Genomic DNA, 25,879 nt, shown 5'->3' with positions numbered 1-25,879 from the left:
AGGAAGAAGAGAGCGGGATGGGATGAAAGGCAGAGCCTGAGGTAGTGTCTCAGCCTACATTTAAGAGTAGTCCACCGGGGTTAACTGAGCCCATGACGATACACTCTCAGTTTATCAATCTGTTTGTCTACTTCCTCCCCTCTCACTTGTTCTTTGCACTTGGAGGTAAACTCCTTTTTGTTTTGTTGTTTTGGCTTTTGAGATCATGAACAAGAGGCCGAGAAACAGGAGGAGCGTTGAGGGACTGAAGCTGGATGAGGTCTTAGTGTTTTTTCTTGCCAAGGACATGAGCGTGCATGTTTATCTCACTCACACACAGTACATACAGTATTATCCCACTCATACATATTGTTTCAGTGTACAGTGATCCCACTCACAAACAAACACATCATCCCACTCACGCGCAGTACATATTGTTAATGTTCATTTTTCACATGTGAAGCAAAGAGAAAACTGTAATTCAGCGTATTTATCATAAAAATACATTTTGAGATTTAGTCTAAATACTCTCTTTCCTTGACTCATGGCGTAACAGATTGTTTTTATTGATGATATCTATTATAATAACACTACAGCGAATATATAATAGTTTCACAAAAACAACTCTCACACTGCTGCTAGTCTCATTTTGTACACATCTACCAAATGTGGAGGTCGCAGTCATCTTTGTGACAGGTAATTCAGGGTATTTAAGCTTCAGTGCAACATACATTATGACGATGAACCTGATAGCTCGTAAGTAGGTACCACAATGATCTACTTTGGCATCAACAAATGAACCGTAGTTACGATGAAGTACACAATCATCGGCTTTCAGAGGTTACTAAATGACGGTGCTTTGTCAGACAGGAACATGTTTATCTACCTCCTACCAGCACCAGATGCAAGAAGCACACATGTACATACTGTATATCTGAGCAGCTGCGTTGCTCGGCTGGTCTTTTTTAATGAAGGAGCTGTACAGTGAAAGATACTCTAGAAAATGAAAACTCCTCTCCATGCTCTACTCCTGTTGTTTCTACCATGACAGCACCATCTGTTACTGGCTGGTGTTCAGGCTGGACTTAACCAAAACACACAGACTGTTTGTGGTTTTATCTTTGATATTGCAGTGACACGATAACACAACATCTCATATAGAGACGTGTGTGGGAAGACAACCTGGCAACATGAAGTGCATGTGGATGGAATTCAGTCTCCTGAAATAACAGATAAATCTGCTTAGAGGTCATTTTCAGGTTGTGCATTTAGGTTGATGTAATTATTTTTAAGGCAGCTTATTTGATTTATACAGACACTGTTCAAACTTTTCATATGAAGATATGATGTAACAGTGTCTAGTGTGAGTTGCTAATGTGAGCATGAACAATTTATGCAGTAACCGCCTTTCTGAATATTGATTCCTAATATGCAGAATTATTTATAAGTGTAATTAAAGTTTAAGAAGAAGAGCAGTTGGCACATTCTCTTCCTGCAAATAGTTTGAACATTTGACCTTGGAAACAGTAGTTTGGTCAATTGACTTACAGAGCAAACTACATCCAGCGAAGACCAGTGAGATTTCTTCTTGCTGGGATATTTGTCACACCCACTCGATAATTTATCCTTTCATTGATTAATGTACATGTTGAAACTCTAAAATTCTTTAGTTAAGTTTTTAATTTTTATTTGACTCCTGGATGATGTAGCAAAAACATTTAGCTTAACCTTACGAATGTACTGGATAGTAGAGCTGAAATGATTAGTTGATTGATCAATTTGTTGATCAACAGAAAGTTAATTGGCCGCATTGAGTAATCATTTTATCTATAGTCATTTTTGTGAGCAGAAATGCCACAAATGTACTGGTTCTATCTTCTCAACCTCTGATGCTAGTTTTCCCAGTCTTACAATAAACTGAAAATATAGACTAGTAGCCGGATAAAACTTTGCAATTTGAATAAGTCAACTGGGGGCATTGGGAAATTTTATAGGTCAACAACAATCGTTACTGGTAGAACGAAAATAGTCGTTAAAGTTGCACGCCTACTGATAGTACATTGGGGAAAAATTGTAGTGCAAAACTACAGAAATTATGAAAACAATGTTGTTACCACTCAACATTTGTTTCTCAACAAATCATCAGACAACACATGCTTGTTTATTGTATAATGTGATTGTCTTCTGTCTTTAAGTTATCATAGAGCTTTCAAACCAAGCATTACGTCATGCAAACCACACAGTAAATAATCATCTGGTCCCAAAATGTCAAAGCTGTTCATTGGAACAGTTGAATCATTCAGCTTATCCTTAAAGCTTGTTTAAAACCATTAGTGTCATAGTTTAAAGTATAGTCGTATTACGCCAGACGTTATATTGAGTTAAGTGTCCTACTGCCATCTCTATTCTAACGCTCTTCTAAGAGATAGAAGCTGTGGCCTCACTTGCGTGTGAATCCATATGCATTGTCCATAATCACATTAAATCACTTTTAATGTCTATTAGACATGCAGCAAGACTCTCCACTCATGCAAATGAGTACCGCTCACTGAAGGAAGTGTTTTATTCTTTATGAGGTGATAGCTACGGATCATTTGCTGTGAATAAGGTCTCGGTGGGAACAAAGTGAAATGTCATGATTCAGGACGCCTCTCAGGCCTCCACGTACAGTAACTGCAGAGAGCAACAGCCACCGGCAGACGAACACAAGGTGGAGAGACTATTGCAGACAAACAGGAAACCAGCAGACGAGAGACTGATAGAGACACATGCAGAAAGATCCAGACAAGTCTTTGCACTGCCACAACTTCCTGCTGCATCACTCTGCCTGAGGATACACTTTCACACCTTTAGAGGACATCTGACAACACCTTCAGCCGCAGAGAAGTGATGCGACTAAAATAGACGTCTGGATGTTTATTGTGTCCTGTTGTGGTGTATTTATGCGCTGTGCCTCGACCGTGGTGTGTTTCAGACCAGTGAGTCTTTGGATACCACGTTACTGAACACAAATCACATTTTTCTGTCACATTTAATCATTAACCAGGGAGCTCAGCTGGGCTGTAACTCGTTTTAACCTGTCAGGAGGGCTGTGGCTCAGGAGGGGTTGTACTTTTATATCATCATCATATCAAACCTGGTTAACCTGTGGGTTTGAGCAGTGTAGAGACCAAAACCAAGTAATTAAACCAGACAATATCTCGGCTTTACTTGCACAAATAATAGAAACATCGGTGTGACAAAATAATAAGTCAAGGTCCACTTCCTAGCCTTCTCTGGGCTTTCAGCCTTGCGTCACTGTCTTCATTGACGAATGTAACCGGTTCAGGTGTCATCACCTTACCTAAGCGTGGCGTTGGGATGGCAACTTATGTTTTTCAAACATACTGATCTGAAGGTCAAGAACGAACTTCCATTCTCAAATAGAAAAATAGGGTAGGTCTTAAAGGAATATGTCAACATTCAGTTTATTCACATTCTTGATGAGAGTTAGATGAGAAGATCGATGCCACCCTCATGTCTGTCCGTTAAGTATGAAACTAGAGCCTGCAGACAATTAGCTTAGCTTAGCATAAACACTGGAAGCAGGAGGAAATGGCTAGCCTGGCTCTGTCCAAAGCACCCCTGAAGCTCAATAATGACACTGTGTATCTCGTTAGTTTAATCTGCTCAAAAACAGAAAGACAAAACTCCATGAAGTCATTGTGTCCTGCTGTGGTTCGTCAAGAAATCGCTTCAGCACAAAACTCCCCCAATTCTGTTTGTGTACATATTTTAACAAACAAAATATGTTCTGTTTGCTTTAGATGTGCTGGTAGGTGTATATTTTACTTTACACAGAGCCAACTAGCTGTTACCCCTGTTTACAATCGTTATGCTAAGCTAGGCTAATCACTTCCTGGCTCCCGCTTAATACTTAGCGCACAGACAGGAGAGTGGTATCGATGTTCTCAGCTAACTCTCAGCAAGAAAGTGAATAAGTGTATTTTGCAAAATGTCGAACTATTCCCTTTTATCACTTTCTGTACACATAAATCAAGAAAAAGAAGATGTCAGATATTGAAATGACAAATCCAAGTCAACCTGTTCAGATGTGAGATGACTCTGTGGCGTGTCGACTGAAGCTGGTCTCCTCTTTCATTCAATTTACATCACAGCTTCAGGCCCTGACAGACTTCGGTGAGAACTAATTTATCTGTCAGCCACTTAGTCAGTCCATGATGAAATCAGCTAGCCAGGCGAGATAGTTAGTCACTAGTTCAGCCAGAAATACAGTCTGACTGTCAGCCAGCATGTTTATCAGCCACCAAACTGGTGAGTAATTTAGGCAATCGGGTAGCTTTTTAATCAATCATACAGCAAGCTTACTTAACAGCTCATTACATAATGAGTGTTAATGTGCTTAAGAGTCACAACAAAACATACTACCTTTTTATTATTTATTGAACACCAAGTCCTATTGTAAACTGAGAATCGCCCCTTAGTCACAGTATGAATTGAAGTTATTGCTATTTTTCTAACATGCTCAAATGACTCAGTCAGCATTTCATTTTTTTCTGCGACCTCCTTTCTCTGCCTTTCTCTTCTCATCTTCATTCATTAACAACAATGTTTCTCTCTTGTGAAACTGTGAAGCTATGGTTGTTACTTTTTTGGTCGGCTTTGTCATCATTTTTTTCCCCCCATGCTTAGCCTCTCTTTCATCTGGAATAACAGCAAAAGCCTCTATTTATGTCTCTCTGTACTGCATTGCATAGCAACAAGAAAGCCTTGTGTCTAACCCCTGCAGCAACCCCTAACACCAAGACGGTCCTGTCGTATGTTCTCCTAGTTTCATCCTCATCTTTTCTCCCATCCTCTTCTCTCTTTTTTTTTACATCACCTGTTTGCTTTCATCTGCTGCCTGTCAGCATCACTCAGTCATCCCCTCAATCTCCATCTGAATGCCTCATGCTTGATAAATCGGCCCACGTGGCTTGATTTGGCCACTTTCCAGAGTTTGGGATCCATCTAGTTCCTGGCGGATGTTGTCAGACACTGGCAGTAAGAACAGCGGATGTTGCGTAATAGGATGCACTAACAGGGACCAGCCTGTTGGTCCATAAAGCTTTTTAAAGAGGTAGCATTTTATCCCGTCCATTTCCCACTGTTGTAAACATGCACTCACCTTTAAGAGGTCCTGAGGGAGAGACAGAGAGAGAGACAGAGAGAGAGAGAGAGAGAGAGAGAGAGAGAGAGAGAGAGAGAGAGATGCCACCTGACAGGAAGTGACCCTGGATGGGTCGATGGTGTAACGTCAGGGGGGTCTGGTGTCCTCTGTGCCCTGTGAGTCAGCACTTAGAGCAGAAGATGACACTACTGACTGACAGACAACACGCGCACATACACACACACACACACACACACACACACACACACACACACACACAGTTAATAATCTGCTAGGTAAAACACATTAAGCATGCACAAGTGCTCGCTCACACCTGTCACAGGCTCACATGTGCATGCAAATGGATAATCAGTTCCAACAGCACACACACACACACACACACACAACATACACACACTGAGAAACACACACGTTGTTGCCTGCGTCCATAACATCCTATGCCAGACAGTTAAACGTCCTCTCACGATGTGCTATCAGGCCGCTAGTGTCTTCATTCTGAATCGGCTCATTCCTTTAATTGATTTTTGCGTAATGTGGAGTTGTTCTGTTGAATCGGTCGGAGCTGCTGTGTTCTTATCAGTGATCATCCGTTATAATGAATGCGCTCAGCCGTCTGGCTATAATATAAACCCGTCAGAAGCCTTTCTGTTTGTGAACAGAGCTTCACAGGAGGAGCAGAGACAGGGACAGCCCCCTCATGAGAAGTCATTTAGGAAATAATAAGGAAGGGTCAAAGAAATAGATTGAAATTACATTCTGTTATTGATAACTACTATTTATGATGGAAGATTGGCAGTTTGTGATAGAGGTTTTTATTTAAAGAAAAATAATACCATATGATACAAGTAAAATGGGTTTGTTCGTACTGAGAATGATGTTTAAATGTATTTACAGATTAACTTCCATTTTCAGTTACAATTTTCCACTGAAAAATACAAGAATATTTCAGAATAATCCCTGTCTTTGAAACCAAATCTATAACAATATCACAAAGGAGATTTGTTCTTTTGTGATTCAGCTTGGTATGAGTATGGTATTTTTACATGGAAGTCTGTTTTAGTCTTAAAGGATCATTACAGTTCATCAGCTGGTCTTATTTTTGTTTCATTGTTGTTCATTGTACTTATCAAGTTGATTGCTGAGATCTAAGTACGTGATGACATTGCCAAAAAAATGTCAGACAGGGCAAGAAACATGAGCAGTCAGACCATCAGTCTGGTTTTAAACAGGCAAACAACGAATTTATTACCATCCATTGTAAACCTCATCAAAGTTTACAGACTGACTTCCTGTGTCAACTTTGACCTAACGTATCTGCTGTAGTTGAGTGCACATGTGAATGAGAGATTCTTACCAATATTTCAGGTGTACTCTCTTTCAGTTTTATCTCCAAATATAGTGGTTTAGATAATCTTGTAAACTGTTGGCTTGTTTACAACTTCTCTGGTTGTCTGAACGCTCGTGTTTCTTGTTGTAGCAGCGTTGTTGTGTTCCCAGCTCCCAGCAATTACCTTGGTGAGTACAATGCTATCGTAAAGGACCAGAATTGTAATTAAGCAGCCGTAGCCTGTTTTTATTACTGGATGGGTACTTTATGCACTTGTTCCATCCTAACTCATAACTTACAGCTGAGAGAGTGTATCAGTACCAGGGAAGCATGAAATGTGTAGTTTTAAGGACCTGTATCCAAGCGATATTATTTGTATTACTTTTATTGCTGTAATGAGTGTAGACAGTTTGGGACAGTTTTGGGGCAGCGTTAGGGGACCAACACTTTGTGCGTTTGTGTTTTTCCATGAGTGTCAGCGTGTGTGTGTGTGTGTGTGTGTGAGAGACTAATGGCCCAGTGCCAGCCGAGGGCTTGCAGGGGGATAATTGCTCGTCAAAGCTTCTGCACGAGTCATTACCACAGATTTAACCTCTGACCTCCCCACAGCGGGCTGACCGGAGCGCTGTAGCCAGTGACAGCCCTGGGTTTCGTTATTGGGAGCAGGGAGACACTGGCAGGGGTTGTTGGCTGTCACATCTGTGTGTCTGTGTTTGTGGTTTCAGCTCTGTCTGTGTCTCTGTTGGTCACAGTTGACATTGTCTGTTTATATTATCCTCTTAACGTTGCTGTGTCACTATACAACCCTGTCACCTACAAAATGCCTTGGTATACTACTTATTTGCTTTGCCAGATAGATTTGGAGGAATTGTAATTGCTGCCAGGATCATAATGAGAAGGTTGGGTTGGGATGGTTGAGCATACAAAGCACAGAACTGGAGACGTTCACGTCTGGCGTCTCATCCAATATTCACTCTCCTTGTAGCTCTGTTTTTGGTCTCCACAAACTCCTAAATGTTCACCAGCTAATAGCTAACTGCCTGTGTCTGCTGTCTGGTGCTGAGCAGATATCGGGGGTGGTTGAACAGTAACGACGAAACCAAAACAATCAGCTGAAAGATGCAAAAACGCTCGAGAAAGTGAAGGAAACTGCAGACTCTGTGGCTTCGTCTCTACAAGCGACACCTTTCACATGATACCTGGCCATTTGATTGTTAATATGAAAGTTTTGATTAAAGCAGCTGTAAAGATAGGTGCCTCATCTTGTGCTTCAAATCAGTGTGAACTTTAACTTCACAATCTTTTTCTGAACTCAGAAAAGTTCTTTGAGTTGCCAAAACATAACCCTAAAAACGGGGGGAAAAAACGCCTCAGTGGCCAGGAGCAGATTTTGTAGGAAAAACAAATGAAACAGGTTGACACTGAACATTTTACATTCAGTACATTCTATATGATCAATTTGTGCTGCAAAATACTAACGTTTCTCATTATGACGATGATGTTCTCTCTCCTGTCACTGTTTGTCATTCTGGAGGTGTTTCTTGAGACCACCTGGATGCAAAAACCTCCCGCGTCCTGCAAAACTAACAGAATAAACATTGATTTACTTTGCACCTTTTGACAGACTCGGCCAGACACAACTGATCTCATCACACAGACTTTGTTTCTCTCTCACATATTAAAAGTTGTTTCTCGCTCGCAGCTTTCTCATCAACTCTGGTGTCCGTCAACAGAGGCCCACACAATAGCAGCATGCACCGTTGACCCCAATGAATCACACTCTGTCTGACTGACAGCACCACGCGCCTCACCACTACTCCTCCGTCACACACAGATTGAGCCTGCATGATGGATTACACAATGGATTATGATGGATTATAAGACTGGCGTGCACATAAAAACACACAAACACTGTTTGGCTCAGCCATATCAACAGACACTGACTCACACGGTGTTGTTGTTCACTGCAGGGTGAGATCATATATTCTGGATTTACTGGCCTTTGATCGGAGCTGATTCAGTCTGATGCTCACTTTCATTATTCTGTTTGTTTAACTCAAGTTGTCTGTTGGTCACTGTGTGCTCTGGTGAAAAAAAAAAAAAGAAAACAGTTGGAGATGTCACCGTTTGCTTCCTTTGAGTGTGACTCTAAATGTGTTGCTATGGCAACCGTGTGCATTCCTCTTCCCTCTCTGCTTGCTCCTCATCTTTCTTCATCTCGGTCAAATCATCATGGACAGAGACAGAATTTGTTCTTTATTAACCAATTGGATCTGAATGTATTTGAATATTTAAAAGGAAAGTGTCACGTTTTTCAGTAAAGCTCCAGTTTTCTGTTCAAAATTCATTTATTCGCAAGTGGATGACTGAATGAATCCAAATATCACCATCTGCCTGAAAACAGAGGAGGTTGTGGATGATACAGTGCAGGATTGTTTGGCTGTAAACTCAGTGTGTGTTTGTATTTGAACACAAAACACAAAGACAGCTTTAGATTTATGATTCAAAGATGGCAATGTGCAGCATACCAAACTGTTTCTATCTCACACACATGCATACACACACACACACACACACACACACACACACACACACACACACACACACACACACTCACACACACACACACACACACCTTCTTAACCAGATTGAGGCAGGATGAGCCCCGGCTGCAAGACCATAACCGTGACAGAGTGATTTAAAGTCACATTTACACATACGAAGACACACACACACACACACACACACACACACACACACACACACCCACACATTTTGCCCTCCACTACCAACACATTCCCACCTCTCTTATCTTTTTGCTTTCCCAGTCAAGTGAATCTGCAGCATGTTACTTATAATCCTTTACAGCCTCCTATAGCTCCTGTGCTGTAACCTTCACTGACTGCCACCACTGTGACTGCTAATTATGTGGCCAGGATTTCAGGGCAAGACAGGGAACAAGACAGGACAAGAGAGGTTAATATGAACTTCTCCTTAAATATATAGTCCTGCCTTTCTGCCTTTCAGTTAAAGAAGGAAGAATAGTCTGAGAGAAATATGGACAAAGTATACAAAATATCGCCAGTTACTACGATAATAGTTTCTTATATGTATAATGTTGTCATATTGTAACATCATCATGCATCTTTCTGTACGGTTTCTTTAATTTGCTTATAACATAGTTACCGGTAATCTGCACTTAAATTCATGCGTTGCACCGTAATTTGTTATGTGCATCTCCCTTTGTTCCACATGTATATGCACTTTTTTTCTATATTATTTTATTTTGTACATTTATGAGTTAAACGAAACATGTGTCTTAAAGAGTGGAGAAACGCAACAATGTATATACTACATGGCACTTCGGTACTACTTGTGTCGTGACAATACAATCAAGCAGCATACTGTTTTGCTCAGTGACATATATAGAAATGCCCAGCATGCTCTCCACTACCATCATCAGAATGCCAAATGAGGGAATATCTTCAGTAGAATTGAGAGACTGGAGACATGGTCATTTTTACATTAACAATGGATCAAATTACTATTTCTGATGAGAAAAATAATAAAATGGAAGAACAAAAGGGAGAAAACAGATCTGAGAGGGCCTCATAGGGAAAATAGTGGTGGAGCCACAGAGAATTATCACCAGACTCTGCAGTTGCCCTCCAGAGCAGTTAGCGACTAGCTGGTGAACATAGTGGAGCATTTAGCAGCTAAAGAGACAGATATTTCCTTCAGCAGCTGGTAGAGACCAAAATTTATCTGAGATGAGAGTGAATACTGGACGTCCATTCGTCAGGGGGACACAAACATGTCTCCAAATGACCCCTAATGTTGCTGGATGTGTAAATAGGCAACTGCAACTAATTCTTCGCCATACCAACATGATAAGATGATAACGTGTCAATGTTTTGTTCACAGTTTCTCCTAAACGGCCAAAAAAGATCAATTCAGGCAGGTTTAATATGACACTGTATTGGTTTTTCCTTTAATTTGTCAACCATTTATTAATTAATCTAACCTACAAAATTAATTCCAATAGACCGCTTTGCTATGTAGCCACAAGGCACTGTGTTGAGTAGATGGTATAATTGTCACTACTCTCAGTATTGTAAACCCCATGTCTAAAATGTAAATTCATGCCTTTTTGGGGGGTTTGCCCAAAGTCACTGTTTGAACTTTAGTAAATTACTGACTGAAGCCAAAATCAAAAAAGCAGGTTGAGAGAGGGTGAGTACAAATCATCCCAAAATAACAGCATACACTGGAATACAACAGATATATAACAAAGTTGGAGCATCCACAGATGGATGTTTCTGCCCTCCTCTCCCCCCTGCTGCTATCGTATGTCCTCCTCATAGCTTTTGCAGGAAAACAAGTAACAGGACTCTAATGTGACCTTTACTGCTGATAAATATGTGCCTGGCTGCTGGAGTATAGACTAAAGAGCAGCACTCCTATTTAACCTTTTTTTTTTTTTTTTTTTACAGTACAAATGCTTTGGGCAAGATGCCCTTTTGCAGCATTCATTTAAGATAACAATGTAATAAAGCATAGTGGCTGCAAGAGACTTCTGGCTTTATGGGAAGATTAGATTGCTTTGCCCTGCTGGGTTTTCATTCTGTTACTGCCTTTAATGGTTCAGTCGACTCTATAACCCTAAAAAGGGGAGTTAGAAGGGAAGAAGAATGAGTTTTCTTGACTTCCCACATTTCAATTATTCATCATTCAGAGAGTTAATTTCGAAGAAGGAGCACGCAGTATGAGAATAAAGCAGGATATAGAGGAAAATGGAAAAAAATGCAGGAGAAACACACAAGTGGTGAGGTATCAAAAGATGGTGAAGGGACTTATTGAGACTGAAAATAATAAGCACTAAGAAAAGAGTCACAGAAACGAGGCAGGTAAGATTAAATCCCTTTCCCTGTAATATGCGGTTTGAAACATTAGACACTCCACCTAAAAGTGACTCACTGCCGTTTGACGATGCGCTGGTAGAGTCGAGCTGCTGTGGATGCGATGAATCATGAATCAAAAGCTAAGAATATGTTCTGGAGTGAAGCTTGACTACCGTATACTCAAGTGAGTCAGCTTTTGATTGAGGAAGAGCAGCAATGAAAATGTGGATTTGAGAGCCTACAGGTTAAGGAGCGGGGTGAAAGGAAAGACGATTGCAGGCAGGTTGGAGAGCATAACTATGGCGGAGAAGTAGGACACAGAAAGGCAATCAGAGGAATATACTGAAGGCACTTCCAGTCTCTTCACTTTTTTGTCTTATTCTTTTTTTTTTTCTCCTCTCTCCCTCGCCCTTCTCCTCTGTTCTCATCTTCTGAGTGCTGCAGCGAAAGGACAGCGTTAAGCCGCTTCCAGCCCTCCGACCAAAGCTAATGCATTTCCCTTAAATATTTCAATATGATCCTCCTCTGTTCTGCAAGGTTGAGTACAAGCTCTCCCTCAGCTGGCGCCCACAGAGGCGCGCTGCCACCGATAAAATCCTGCCAGGGGTTTGATGTCTCAGAGTGCTAGAAACAACTGCTGAAGACTCACATCAAAAGGAGGGAGAGATACTGTAAGGGAGGGAGGAAGGATGTGGGAGGACTGCAAGATGGGAATATAGATTATAGATCGAGGGAGATACATCAAACAACCAGTGTGTGTTGTGTGACTGTGCGTTTTTTTTGTTTTTGTTTTCGGGTGATTTGCTGCACTTCCTGCACAGATGTAGAGCAGCGTGCTGGCTGATGCAACGTGGAGCAAACTTGTATTGTTTCTCAAATGTGGCTCAGCTCTGCAAAATCTGGTCTGACAGGCACTCCAGCGAAGCACACAGACGAGCACGAAAGGCCTGTGAGCAAACCTAATCCACACATGAAAATAACACCTGAAAAATCCACTTCCCACTTTACGAGCTGTTATGTAAGACAACAACCCTCGTGCATCTCTCAGTGTGTGTGTGTGTGTGTGTGTGTGTGTGTGTGTGTGTGTGTGTGTGTGTGTGTGTGTGTGTGTGAAGACACATGCAGTGGTGTGAGCCCGAGTGAAGCCTTTATAGTTCAGTCATTTCAGTTCTTCATTATGGTCTATACCTGTCCTCCCCGGTCCTTTTCTTCCTCTCCATCTGTCCCTCCATTGTCTCATCACTCCTGCCATTATATTTCATGCGGCCGTTGTGGGGCTGGACATGGAGGAAATTAAAAATCTGTTGCTTTGTCGCTCTCCCCTGGGGGTGGGTGGACGTCAATAAAGTATTGTGTTATGGCCTGCCACATGCACGCACACACAGAGACATACTGTACTCAAGATAAAAGGCGTACACACTAACACCCACACATACTGTACTATAAGCTACTATAAGGTGTGTGTGTGTGTGTGTGTGTGTGTGTGTGTGTGTGTGTGTGTGTGTGTGTGTGTGCGCCAGCTATCATCTGTCTGGTATCGATGGAGCCTTAAATATAATGAAGACAAATATTGACGTGCTCTTTGTTCTCTTATATGTTCCAGTTGCAGAACCAGTAACCGGAAAAGCCTCATCCTGACCAGTACATCTCCCACGCTGCCACGGCCGCACTCTCCACTGCCAGGACACATAGGTCAGTATATAAAAGTTATAGACATGGAGTGCATGATTAAACCGTATTTTGGGCTCACTATATCTATTTTTTTTTTTTTTTTTGACAATTTAGCTGTATTATATATAAAAAACATATATACATACACACAAAAAGTGGACTTTAAAAGTGGCATTTGCTGCATAGCCACCCTGTAGTTTAAGTAGTTCTCGTTTTTCACTCACTAAGTGGGACTGTGCTGCATGTTGTAATGAGTAGCTCACTGTTTTTAACACTTCTTTTGAGTTATGTTTGTCTCAAGAGGACAGAGTTAAATATTGCAGTAGTCAGTGTCTTCTTGCAGCAGGAAATACAACAGATTTTGGGTGCATTGGGCACAAAATGAGAGTAGGTTTAAGATTTACATGAAATTTAGGTATTTTTTGCTGAAAATTTGTAAAACTAATAATAATAATTATTATAATAATAATAATGATAATAATAATAATAATAATAATAATAAAAAACTGAAAGAAAACAATTAGCCTTAAAGATCAACTTGACACCAACTGAAAATCTCCTCCATTATTTAAATTCTTCCCTGGTGGCAGTGATGTAGAAGTGTACTCCAGTGTGTGTCAGTACGCTGTGACATCACTGCAGCAAGGTGAGAATTTAAGAGTTCCCATTTTCATTTACATTTTTATTGCACATTCAATAACGTTTCACCAGATTAAAAAATGATGCATCTTCTTTAACTACATTTTTATGTCACATTATTCAAACATATCAAAACAAGCAACAAACGCTGGAATTACTGTATTCAAAACTAAAATAAAATTAAATGTGCAGTTATGCTGCAACTGATGACATGAGAGCTCACAGGTGCCAGTTGTCACAGTAACGCAATATGCTTTCCGGCATCTAGCAAAACGTCTTAGCCCTCAGAAACAGTCTGAGACAGCCGAACCTGTGTGGAGAGGTGCCGTGGTATAAAAATGTTTGGCACTAGATCTCAGCAAGAACAAAATATTCAGCTGCTGTTAAATTGCTCTCTAACTTAATCTTTAATACTGCACGACAGGATCAATACCTCACAGTGTATATGTTTCCTGTTTCTGTGTCCATATGTATTTTAATAGGAAGCAGTCCGTTGGACAGCCCGCGCAACTTCTCGCCAAGCGGACCGGCCCACTTTTCCTTCGCCTCTTCTCGCAGGTTGGCATCCCTCCTTTATTCACACAATAAGTCACACATGCGAAGAGCAGTGCGAAGAAGTTGAGTGAGATAGGATTATTTTTACGCTCACACACACACACACACACACACACACACACACACACACACACACACAGTGAAACTCTGCAGGGAACACACCCACTCTCACACACACAAACATGCAAAATGAACCTGCATGCCTCTGCCCTGTCTTTGTCCTACGCTGTCCGTGTGACAGAAGCGTGACAGGAGGCCGAGATGAATGAGGCGAGGTGCCAGGACTTTGCCCAAAAGTGTATCCCTCATCACTCACTGAGAGGAAGTGTCAGACTCAGGGACGGCTGGAGAAGGCCTGAGGGAAGAGAGGAATAAACGGAGCACAAGTGTAATTGGATAGATTGAAGTGAAGGTGGTGGAATTGCTTTAGTATAACTGCCGATTGTGTTGTTTGGAGAGACTAAAATAGAAACTGATATTGGAGTTCTGGCTGTTGAAAGTGACAGAGAAAACAGTTTGACTCCAACATATGTTCTCCCTTTTCCACTTTTTTTAATCTTCCTTTCTTTTTTCCTCAGGGCTGATGGTCGTAGATGGTCCTTGGCTTCTCTGCCTTCCTCAGGATATGGCACCAACACACCCAGTTCAACAGTAAGTTTAAGAGGAAGAAGAAAGCCACACACACTCATAGCTCCTATGTAATCATTTAATTTTAGATTTATTCATCAGCGTTTTGGGAGATCTTGTCTTGAGGACAGAAGACCATCATCACTTGGGATGCACCAATTCAAACTTTTCCCTCCTGATACGTCAGTCATCTGACTTCCACAACAATCATATACAGATTTCCAATCCAACACTATTGTTAAGTTTGATCAAAGTTAGAGTGTTAAACTGTGTGGAGCTCATTGGAATTTGTTTATAAGGTAACATGAGGCCAGTGGCTGCTGTGGCACCAAAACACTGTGACTAAATGCATGTAACTGATAGCTGAAACACTTAATTTAACTGTAATAAATGTGTGTATGTCCCAATCCACTTGATTAAATCAGTATCGGCGCAGATGTCAATTCTGCTTATCGCATAGGTTCATCTCTAATCATCATTTGACTGATATATTATGAAGCTTATGTGACAGATATTTCAGATCAGTGAAAAGTCAACCTGAACATGGAGCCATAGAGTCATTACTCCGATTGCTAGGCCAGCGCATTGCATCGGCAGCTCCACCACCATGTTGTCTGTGTGTGTGTGAATGAGAGGCAAATTGTTGAGCACTTTGTGCTGCTGAGGTTGAAAAACACTCTATAAGCGCAGATTATTTATCCTTCATTGCCAAGGCCTCCAACATGTCCACACGAGGCGGCTGTAGCTCAGGTGGTGGAGCGGGTTGGTCATTAATCGTAAGGTTGGTGTCTTGATTCATCGAGTCAAAGTGTCCTTGAGCAAAACACTGAACCCCAAATTGTTCCTAGTGGATGTGTTATGTGACAGAAAGTGAGTTGTTTTGGACAAAAGACATCTGCCAAATCAATGTTTTGTAACATTTGAAGAGCCTCAATCAGAATAGGTGTGTGTTTCTCTCTTTACAAGGTCACCAACATGACTGTCTATACCACAGATGTGACTACAGTTGCCGTGGCTTTCCTTCGTCCATCGAGTATTATTACTGCAGCAGCCACTGCACCTTGTGCTCTCTAGAATGCGGGATAGAGCTGACTAAGTGTGTCCTTGTAATTCAAAACTTGTGGCTATCAAACAGGACACCACAGTGCAGCAGCAGCCTCCTGAAAAGTCCCCTGAAGTAAACTGGGAGGCTTCTGTTGATGGTTATGCTGTTTTCACAGAGAAACTCCTTCATGTTTCTCCTCTTCATAGCGTGAAAACTCATAAGGATCAAACACTGCTTTTTCTTTCATTTCCACTTTTACCAGAGACACAGGAGAAAAGTAATGACTTTAAAATTTTTCTTCTCTTGACAATTTAGCTGCGCAAGTCCTGAAATCAACACACAAAGCTGCATTTTAGATTTTTCCTCCATTGCTAAATTGATGACGTGGATTTTGTATCCTTTGCATGAATATGTAACTTACTCAAAGAATTTATTTGCATATATTTTCATGCATAAAATCAGCGCGTGCTGTTCCGCTTGTAAATTAATTTTTCTAAAGTTGCGTGTTCTACTTTTGTTTCGTTACGCTTTGAAATGATTACATGCGGCACTCACAGCTAAATGCCACGCACACACAAACACACTTATGCCCCTGTGTTCTTTGACTTTGTAGTTTGCTGCTCTCAAGTCTCAGATGATTATTTCAGTGCCTTTTAGTGCTGAAGAACATGCATCACATGTAAAGCAGAACTAAAAATAACGAATCAGTTGCTAAGATATGATCGACCTGATTTATCTGCAGCTGATGGCTTGGCCTTTCTGAAATAAGCGGAGCGGGGATAATGGAAATGAAATGTAATCAATCTGTATTTCTGCCTTGCAGTCGCAAACTGTTCCAGTAACTATTTCTCTGTCTATCAAGAAAGAGGAGCAGCAGAGACAAATAAAAGCCAGTGTAGGTGGAAATGAAACGTGTTTTGAAGCAAGCGGAGAGACAACAACAATGTTCACTTTTGTCTGAGTGAAAGACGTTTGAAGCATAAGAGACTACTCAGAGAAATGAACACTGCCAAGGCCCATTTGGTAAATAGTCCATTTGAGAAATGGACCTTAATGTTTGTGACGCTCAGGTGGAGGCAAGGTGTTGACTCATAATCCACTCCCTGATTAATTTGTGTGCCGTCCTGAGCACAATCACTTCCTCTGCGTGTTTGCTGCTTTTTTCACACATCATTTCTTTCATTGACTGCCTCTCGTGCGTCTCCTCACAGCAGCACACACTGTATACAGAGACATAGGCTGCAGGCGACTGATTGATCTCTTTTTACTGGTAGATGAGGTTGGAGATGGTTTCTCAGTCTCTCCATACTCCTCTCCACCTCCATCAACCCCCCCCCCCCCCCCCCCACACACAATCCCGTCAGGTTTCAGTAGTCTGCTGGTTCGTACATGGTCCATTACTCGCTTGATTAGTTACAGCGGGACCCTTGCATACTGAACAGAGCAGATGAAAGGAGGAGATGTGTGTGTGCGTGGAGGACTTTCCTATATGGAGAGGTAGATATGAAACTAATTTATAGCAGAAAAGCTGCAGAAAAAGTTCTAAGTGTAAACAGTTGAAAGTGGAGGAGAGATGGAGGAAGTTCGAAGGATGAAACCTTACAGGTGATGAAAACTGTGGGGACTGGGGGACTGTTGGGAATCTGTTACTGGTACTGGATGCTGCAGTTGATCAGGCTGCTTTGACACTGCTTCACCACAACAACACAGTTTTATACCAGGACAAATTCAACCCAGGTGTCATATTAAGCTCAGTTATCTCAATTCACCATCTAGTTAAAAATAGCTGATCTGTGTTAACTGTAGGTCTGATAAACAAGGGAACCATAAACAGCTTTAATCATTCATCAGAAAGGCGTTTCTTTCCACGATCTGTCATTTCTCCTTTTCACCTGGATACATCATCTGTTATAGTCAGGAAGAGGTGGAGAGTCTGTCATCTTTCAATAATGAACACATTTTCTATTAATGTCATTTCCATTACACTTCACAGGTGATGCTGAAAGTCCCAGAAAATATATTTTAAAGTGAAATAGTCTACGAACTGTAGAATTTCCACTTTGCCAAAAAAAAAATGTATGCAGATACAAATAATTAATAAAATTAGCTTTAAAAAGAAATGGCTCATGTGCATTCAGCATCGAGGAAATATGGAAAATAAACGCTGGAAATAGTAACTGCACCCTTATCATTGTATTTTTCGGGCAGTACATGTATATGCAAATACAACCTTCAAGGCATCAAAAGAGACTACAGAGCTGTTGAAGCTGACAGGCAGGTGATGCCACCATCATCAGAAAAGAGGAAAGGACATCTCGTTTCTCTAAAAACGTGTCTCCTTGAATCCTTTTCCTTACATCTCCCGTCGCGTCTTCATGTGGGAGGGACTAAAACGCAAGTGAAGGAAATCTGGACGCCATTAAGTGAATTGAGACGCACCCTGTGACTGCATGAAAGGAGGTAGACAGATATGAGATAGTTTTCATCTCTGACAACCATCATATCCAGTGGCATTTTCCTCCAAGCTCTCTGTGCGTCTCCAGGGAACTTCTTAATTGATTCTGTTGACTGGACTCGTTGCATTCACAACATCATCATTTCAGTGCTTTTCTGCAGCTTGCAAGTGGCTTGAGACCTGAAAGCAGTTTTCTAATGGATTTTTATAGCAGAAATCGTTGTGTGGCCAAAGCCAACCATGGTGTCCCATTGGGATATGTGTTCATTAAGCCTCCCATTGATCCAGGCTGGTTTTTCCCTCCTGCGCTGAAGAAAAGTCTTTTGTTTAAGACCGAATAGCGCTGTCATTAACCCCCCCCGAGGCAACAGACACTTAAAGCAGCAGACAACTTTTAGGTGGAGTGACTCTTTCATTCCCTGCAGTCTTTTTGCTCTGGTTTTCAGTCCACATTATTCTGTTTTGCCCTCCTACACCAACTCCTTCTGGATATTTTTCTTGTTTCTCCACCTCTCTCTTTTCCCTCCTTGTTCTTTTAAGTTAGTCGCTTCTTTGTTTCAGTTCTCTCCGCCCACTCACATCATAGTACACCTTGTGCTCTCTTCTCTTCTCTTCTCTTGTTGTCACCATTTCGATTAAAGTGTTATTGCCGTTTGTCGTTTTTGATTTCTCCATCACTGATTATCTATTTTTAAACTATTGATGTTGCGGCTGTAGATCTAACAAAGAGCAGTTCACATTTTAACCTTGTGTCTTTTTCATGTCTCTCTCCAGTCATCCAGCTCATCCCAGGAGCGTCTGCACCAGCTGCCCTTCCAGCCGACCATGGACGAGTTGCACTTCCTGTCCAAGCACTTTGGCAGCACCGAGAGCATCACAGACGATGACGGGGGCCGGCGCTCGCCTCACGTCCGGCCTCGCTCTCGAAGCCTCAGGTGAGAGCAGGGCAGGTCATCTGCAAAAGACAGTTTTAGCAAATGAAGACCCCCCCCACCAGCCACTTTGATTCAGGTTTCTTACATGCAATTTGTCCCCGAGAGCAGAAGCCATATAAGGACTTTGGTGATGGTTTCTTCTAGTAGCAGGAAGTAGCCCCCAGTCTTTTCCATTTACACAAAAAAATGAGGGTTTATTAAAAATAATAAACCCTCAGGTTGTTTTATGGCTGCATTAGTGACACCAAACAACATTGCTCAAAGCCGTATTTGCAAGTAGTAGATTTGTGGAGATCATCTGGTAAAGAATAATAAACAAAAGTAACCAAAATTCAACATGGCAAGCTTTTATGAAAAGACGTTAAGCTGCTCTTTAACATCATGAAAGGGAATCCTTAATTAGAGTGCAGGAACAACTTCATTCTTTCATGAACAGATGCAGAGGGCTCTCAATCATTTATTTAGAGCACAAGCCTTTTGTTTCTTACCTTGTATAATTCACCTTCTGTGTGTGTGTCACTGCTGTTGAATGCTTCTTTTTCTGCCATTCAATGAAAGGAGGGACTCAATTGGTCTGCTCTTATTTCATAAAATGAGGCTAATTGAAAGTAAAAGCATATTTCCTGCTCATAATGTACGCTATTATCTTCAGGTTTCTCATCTTCGAGGTGTGTGCTGTGCTTGCTAATGTTTCTGGATTTACCCTCACTTTTATTAGATTATAATAGTATTACTATATACTAATAAGCAGTTGTGGAATAAGTTATCAGATCATTTAACTAAGTAAAAGTACCAATTATCCAATATTACTAGCAAAATGTACTTGAAGTAAAATAAAAGTACTCATTATATATATTATTATGCTGTAGATTATATTGGATTATTACTGATAAGTGACATCTTTATGTTGTAGTAGATCAATGTGGAGCCAATATTAAATCCAGTGATATTCTATATTTTTGTCAACAAATCACATGAAAAGACCAAAACCAGCAAATAATCGATCATATTAACACATACTGTCTGTGTATCTATTTATTCCTCTGCCAGAGGCCTCCAATGTTGTCCAAAAACTATTAAAAATACTTTAATGAGCCTCACTGTTGCACTGGCTGATCCTGCTGCTGTAAACACTCAGTAGAGCATCAAATGTGTATTCATCCGCAGCTGAAAACAGTCCCCAACAAATGTGCTCTTTACTCCTGTTTAATTAATGTTTGCTAATAACTACAGTGCCATGCTGTTTACTGAACCTTTTTAAAATGAAAGTATATATTTGGGTCTTTTTTTTGGAAGATTTATGTCTTCAGTGAAATGAATGTTGGTTGGAAAGTTATAGTTGGAGGGACGCACTAATTGATTATGGTTTCAGGTCTTTTTATGAGATTTGTTGAGAAAAATGTAAAATAACACCAGCTTTACCCTTGATTTATTACTACTTAGATACATCTATGGCAGCATAGTTTATAAGCTGATCGCATGTTTTGTGTGTAAAATCTTTACATGCAAATGTAGTGTAATAAAAAGTACAATATTAACCTCTTAAGAGTATTGGAGTAGAAGTTGAAAGTAGCAGATGGACCAGGCACCAAATGGAAATACTCAAGGAAAGTACAAGTACCTCCAAATTATAGTACAGTACTTGAGTAAATGTCCTTACATGTAGTATCTTTCCACCACTAGTGTTGTATCAGTATCAGTCCACCCTCCAGTGCTTTAAGCCTCCCCGCCCCCAGAGTGCAGCAGTTTCTGTATTAGCAGAAGTCTCTGGTGTACACTCCCTCCAACCACACCTATTATAGCCCCCCCTCTGGTTGCAACATGCCCCAACTACATACAACACGTCATTTCTAATCAGTATTCAGTTTTCATATTAAGCTCCTCAGCAGTCGCTGCCCTAGATAATATCCTTTCTCGTGGCTTCAGTACACAGAATGCCTTTATTGTGTACCTTGACACACCTCATTATCACTATTCATGCCACATCTTTCTGTGAAGCTAAACTATATTGTGTTTGCCCACAAGACATCCTTTCATAATATGCTTTTGTTTTCGTGAATGTCTAGTTCTGTACTGTATGAGTTGCTATGAGATGAAAGCTTTTTTTTTTTTTTTTTTCAGTTTTGGGGCTTTTTCTTCTGGCACACGTTGATTTTTGCTTTGCCTTACATCTGTGCATGTGTGTGTGTTGGAAAGTGTACATGTGACTCTTCATGTGTTCATGCTGGTCTGACGTACGATGGAGGAGAGTTACGTGACGTGCAGGAGGACACCGGATCCATTAGAGAAACTAAACTGAATGTACTGAATATCTGATCGGTGGATTAGCGTAATATACAGACAGGACGGACATGTGGGGAAGCAGTGGATTATTCCTTCATTCAAGTGAATAATACAGAATTGCATATCTCTGCCTCACCGTCTGCCTCCCCTCACTCTCTGTTTTGCTCGCTGCTGCCTTCTTTGATTTTCTCAGTCAGGGCTGTATATTACACTCCTGCTCTCTGTGTTTGTCTCTCTTCAGCCCGGGGCGCTCTCCATCCTGCTATGACAATGAAATAGTGATGATGAACCATGTCTACAAGGAGCGCTTCCCCAAGGTCAGCCTCATACAAACAAATACACAAGTGTAAACTGTGCACACATCAAATTCAAGTCTGTGGCCGCCACTTTAGCGACACTAATTGATATTTACATTGAAAACATTTAGTAGATAGTTTTTTCCAGAGCAACGCACATTACTTTTTATTATTATTTATTAAAAGATATGTGAAGTGCCACAGGGGGAACATGTATCCAGAACAACTAGTAAACAAACTAAAAATCATTCCCTGGAACTGTAGTCTACACTACATTATTTTCCAATGGCTGCCTCACTGGCAGGACCAGCTTCTTACTTCTACTGTGAAACAAGTTTTTGGTGCGTGATTTGGAAACGGCGCTCCAAGTTACTTCCGAACGGGTTTGGTTGGATATTGAACACAAAAGGTTGGATCTGTGGAGGACAAATAAAACATTGGGTAAATACTTAGGTTTGTTGGAGGATGTGCAGGTTTCTGCAGTCCTGATCTCCACTGGGATCCAGTGCAAATGACTGCAAGAACAGAGAACAGTGTCATGTTTGCGAGAGGAGAGCTTCATGCGAACGGTAGATCAGGCAGTTCTTGCAAGAGTGAAAAGGTTTCCCCATAGCCTGGGAAGTAGACAGGTGCCAGTACAGTCTTGGCTTTGTAGACTAACATCAGGGACTTGAATCTGATGTATGCCACTACAGGAAGCTAAAGTAGGGAGCGTAGCAGTGGGTGTTCGGGCAAGGTGAGGATCAGAAAGGCTGCTGCATTTTGCATCAGTTGGAGGGATATGACCACCTGCAAAATGATATAAGCTAGCAAGACATCACTGTGGAGATGTCTAATGCCTGGAGCTACACTAGAGTAGTATCATGATGTGATGAAGGACAGACCTGCAGAAAAATGCCCCAATCGCCATAAGATCAACAACTTTTTCTAAAAGTGTTTTCCTTCAACAAGAAGCAGCTCAGTCATAGTGAGATTGGGCTTCAGTGATGAGCCAGGCAGTGTTATTATCCCAGCATGCAGACACTCAGGAGTCACAACACCACATGAGTCTGAATGTAAGTAGTGAAGGGGGTGTCAGTTGTTAGCGCGCATACCACATAAATCAATGTCCACAGTTTGACTCGGATCTTGAGATCACACAGGCCCTGAAGATGTTTGTGGCAGCACATTATATGTTGCAAACTTTACCTCCCAAAGGTTTCATATCAGACATTTTACAGGCTGTTAGAATGAACCAACATCTCTTGATGTGACGGTACATGATGGAAGTATCTATTTGGAAGATGGCAGACAACGGGCACACACATAGTCAACAAGAATGATTAGAAATGCTGCGCCGTTAAAATGATGCGACAAAGAACATTATATATCTACACACAAATATCAGACAGGGTGAATTTGGTGATATGTGTTGTTTTATAGCAGTTTCTGAGTTTTAGCACAACCGACAACCAACAATCCCTGTTTTCAGAGATTCCCTCATGCACACTTCTGTTGTACCCAGCTGTTATCTCTGTATTTCGGCACCCTTGTTACATTGAACAAAGCTGACTATTCTCCCTCCTGAGCTCCAACATACAGACAGCTTTCAGTCAGAGGGCTGCCACCTAGATTTTATTTCACCGTTCTTGATAAGCTGTTGACTCTGCAATGTGTGAAAACTCCTGGAGGACGCCGATGTCTGAGATACTAGACCTGTGAGTCATTGATCAAGAGCACAAAATTAGATCACATATCTTGCTCCAGGCCAACATGTAATCAATCTGTAACATAATCTCTTAAACCGGTCTGTATGCATTATATACTGAGACATGGATACATGGCTCAATGTCTGAGGGAGCCAGCTATCTCTGTGAACTGGGAAGTGTACGACAGGAAATGTATGTCACTCTGCAAGCAGGTTTCCTCAAACACCTGCCTGCACACATACACACACACACACACACACATACACACATACATACACCATCATCCTCTGTTCATTCACAGTAATGCATTGTGAAGCAGCGCTAACGAGTCTCCCCACATACTACTGCACACTGTTGTGAATGAAGGCTCAACATTTCTGCATCCTCACCGTCATTATGAGGAGAATAATTAGCAGTTACATACCTGAAATAGGGATTTAATGGAAGCTTAATGGAGAATACATTTTGATAATTTGACAGGTTATTGTTTATTAAACAAGTTGGTAACTCTCGCTATAGCAGACTTAGTCAGCGTGTAGACTGCCTCAGTGCTTTTTCACATTATATATTCTTTGTCCAGTGCTATAATCTATCTATTTATAATAATAATAATGAATAAAATGCCAATTTGAAAGAGGTTGCTGAACCTACAGAAAATTATTACCTGAACCTGCAGCTCCCCTCGGCTTTACAGAGATTCATAGTCAGTTTCAGCTCACTGTGTTGCTGTCCGGCCCACAACTTTATTGTTTTGTTTTTCAGTGAAAAAGCTTCCTCATAAGTTGGTAGAGACCAAAAACAGAGCTAAAAGTAGAGTGAATATTGGACTTATGTTCATCAGTTGTATACAGAAACACGACTCCAAATGAATGATAATGTTGTTCCATAACTGCTGGATGTGTCAGCAACTTTTTGCTAGCAAGCTCGCCATATCAACTTAAAAGCTGACGATATGTCAACGCTGCCACAAGTAGACAAAAAAATCGAGACCCTTAAGTGCAACAAACAGCGGTCGAGTCACATAGTGTCACATCACTTGCGTCAGCTGACAGCCGTAGCACACACCGCACATGCCACACAGACAGAAGAAGTAGTCAAGGTGTTGTCTTCTCTTATCTTCTCAACTCCAGCCTGACAACATGATAGTAACTGACTGTTAACCACCGTCTTGTACTCAATTAGGCCACAGCTCAGATGGAGGAGAGGCTGGCAGAGTTCATCCACAACTACTCCCCAGAGAGTGTTCTGCCACTGGCCGATGGGGTCCTCAGCTTTATCCACCACCAGGTAGCTGAGCTGTCCAGGGACTGCCTGACCAAATCACGCGAGGGCCTCATTACCAGCGTCTACTTCTGTGAACTGCAGGAGAACCTGGAGAAGCTGCTGCATGACGTGAGTTGTGACCAGTGGTGGAGAGTACATTTACTCAAGTACTGTACTTAAGTACTTAAGTACTTAAGTAATTCTGAGGTATTTGTACTTTACTTGAGTATTACCATTTTATGCAGCTTTATTCTTCTACTCCACTACATTTATCTGACACATACTAGTTAGATTTTACACAGAAGGACTTTTAAAAATTACACATTGTCAAGTAATAACTACAACCGTAAATAAAGTAGTTAAAATCTCAAACTTTGGCTACGACATTACTGGAAGTAGGTTTTGTTGCTAATAATTCTGTACTTTATCTTAGTAAGTAAAAATTTGAATGTAGCTTTTACTTGTACTTGTACGAGTATTTTATACAGTATGGTATTGATGCTTTGAGCTGAATACTTAGTCGTAGAGGTGGAGAGCAAAGTAAAGTGATGTCTTGAGCCTCAGATCTAACACATCTCTAACTGACACTATCTGTCTCTCCCTCACTATCAGGCTTATGAGCGCTCAGAGAGTTCGGAGCTCACCTTCGTCATTGAGCTGGTGAAAAAGCTCTTCATCATCATATCTCGTCCAGCCAGGCTCCTCGAGTGTTTGGTGAGTTCCTCAGTCTGTTTTGTTTTGTTAACCTCAGAGACGGTCGACACACACCGATACGGACTTATTGAATCAAGTGACGGGACCTGTTGTTTCTGAGTGTGTCCTGCTTCATCTGCTGGGAAAGACTCCTGTCCTCCTACATGGAGACAGAGGGTCGACTTCTTCACACTGAAATGGCATTAAAGGATGAGCAGAAGTGGGGCAGGCTGTCTCCTGTTCAGTCTGAAGTGATGAAACACAGGATTTCTAAGAAGCTGTGCTGTCACTCGTAAAACAGATACCGAGTTTAAGGCTTTTTTTTTTTTTATCTTTTACGTTGTATTTGTTT

General features: G+C 41.2%; 1 protein-coding gene across 1 annotated transcript in view; it reads left to right on the top strand.

Annotated features, from left to right (window-relative positions):
• The first annotated feature begins 11,676 nt into the window (after nt 1-11,676).
• LOC139290349 (microtubule-associated serine/threonine-protein kinase 1-like) overlaps nt 11,677-25,879 on the top strand; it is a 34,875-nt gene continuing 20,672 nt past the window's right edge. The window contains exons 1-8 of the mRNA XM_070912103.1: nt 11,677-11,687; nt 12,981-13,069; nt 14,170-14,245; nt 14,821-14,893; nt 19,144-19,304; nt 21,829-21,904; nt 24,754-24,963; nt 25,447-25,548. Of these exons, the coding sequence (XP_070768204.1) occupies nt 11,677-11,687; nt 12,981-13,069; nt 14,170-14,245; nt 14,821-14,893; nt 19,144-19,304; nt 21,829-21,904; nt 24,754-24,963; nt 25,447-25,548 (798 nt within the window). The remainder of the gene's footprint in view (nt 11,688-12,980; nt 13,070-14,169; nt 14,246-14,820; nt 14,894-19,143; nt 19,305-21,828; nt 21,905-24,753; nt 24,964-25,446; nt 25,549-25,879) is intronic.

This window comes from Enoplosus armatus, chromosome 2 (genome assembly GCF_043641665.1).
Source record: "Enoplosus armatus isolate fEnoArm2 chromosome 2, fEnoArm2.hap1, whole genome shotgun sequence".
Classification (NCBI taxonomy): Eukaryota; Metazoa; Chordata; class Actinopteri; order Centrarchiformes; family Enoplosidae; genus Enoplosus; species Enoplosus armatus.
This window is presented reverse-complemented; position numbering and strand designations above follow the sequence as displayed.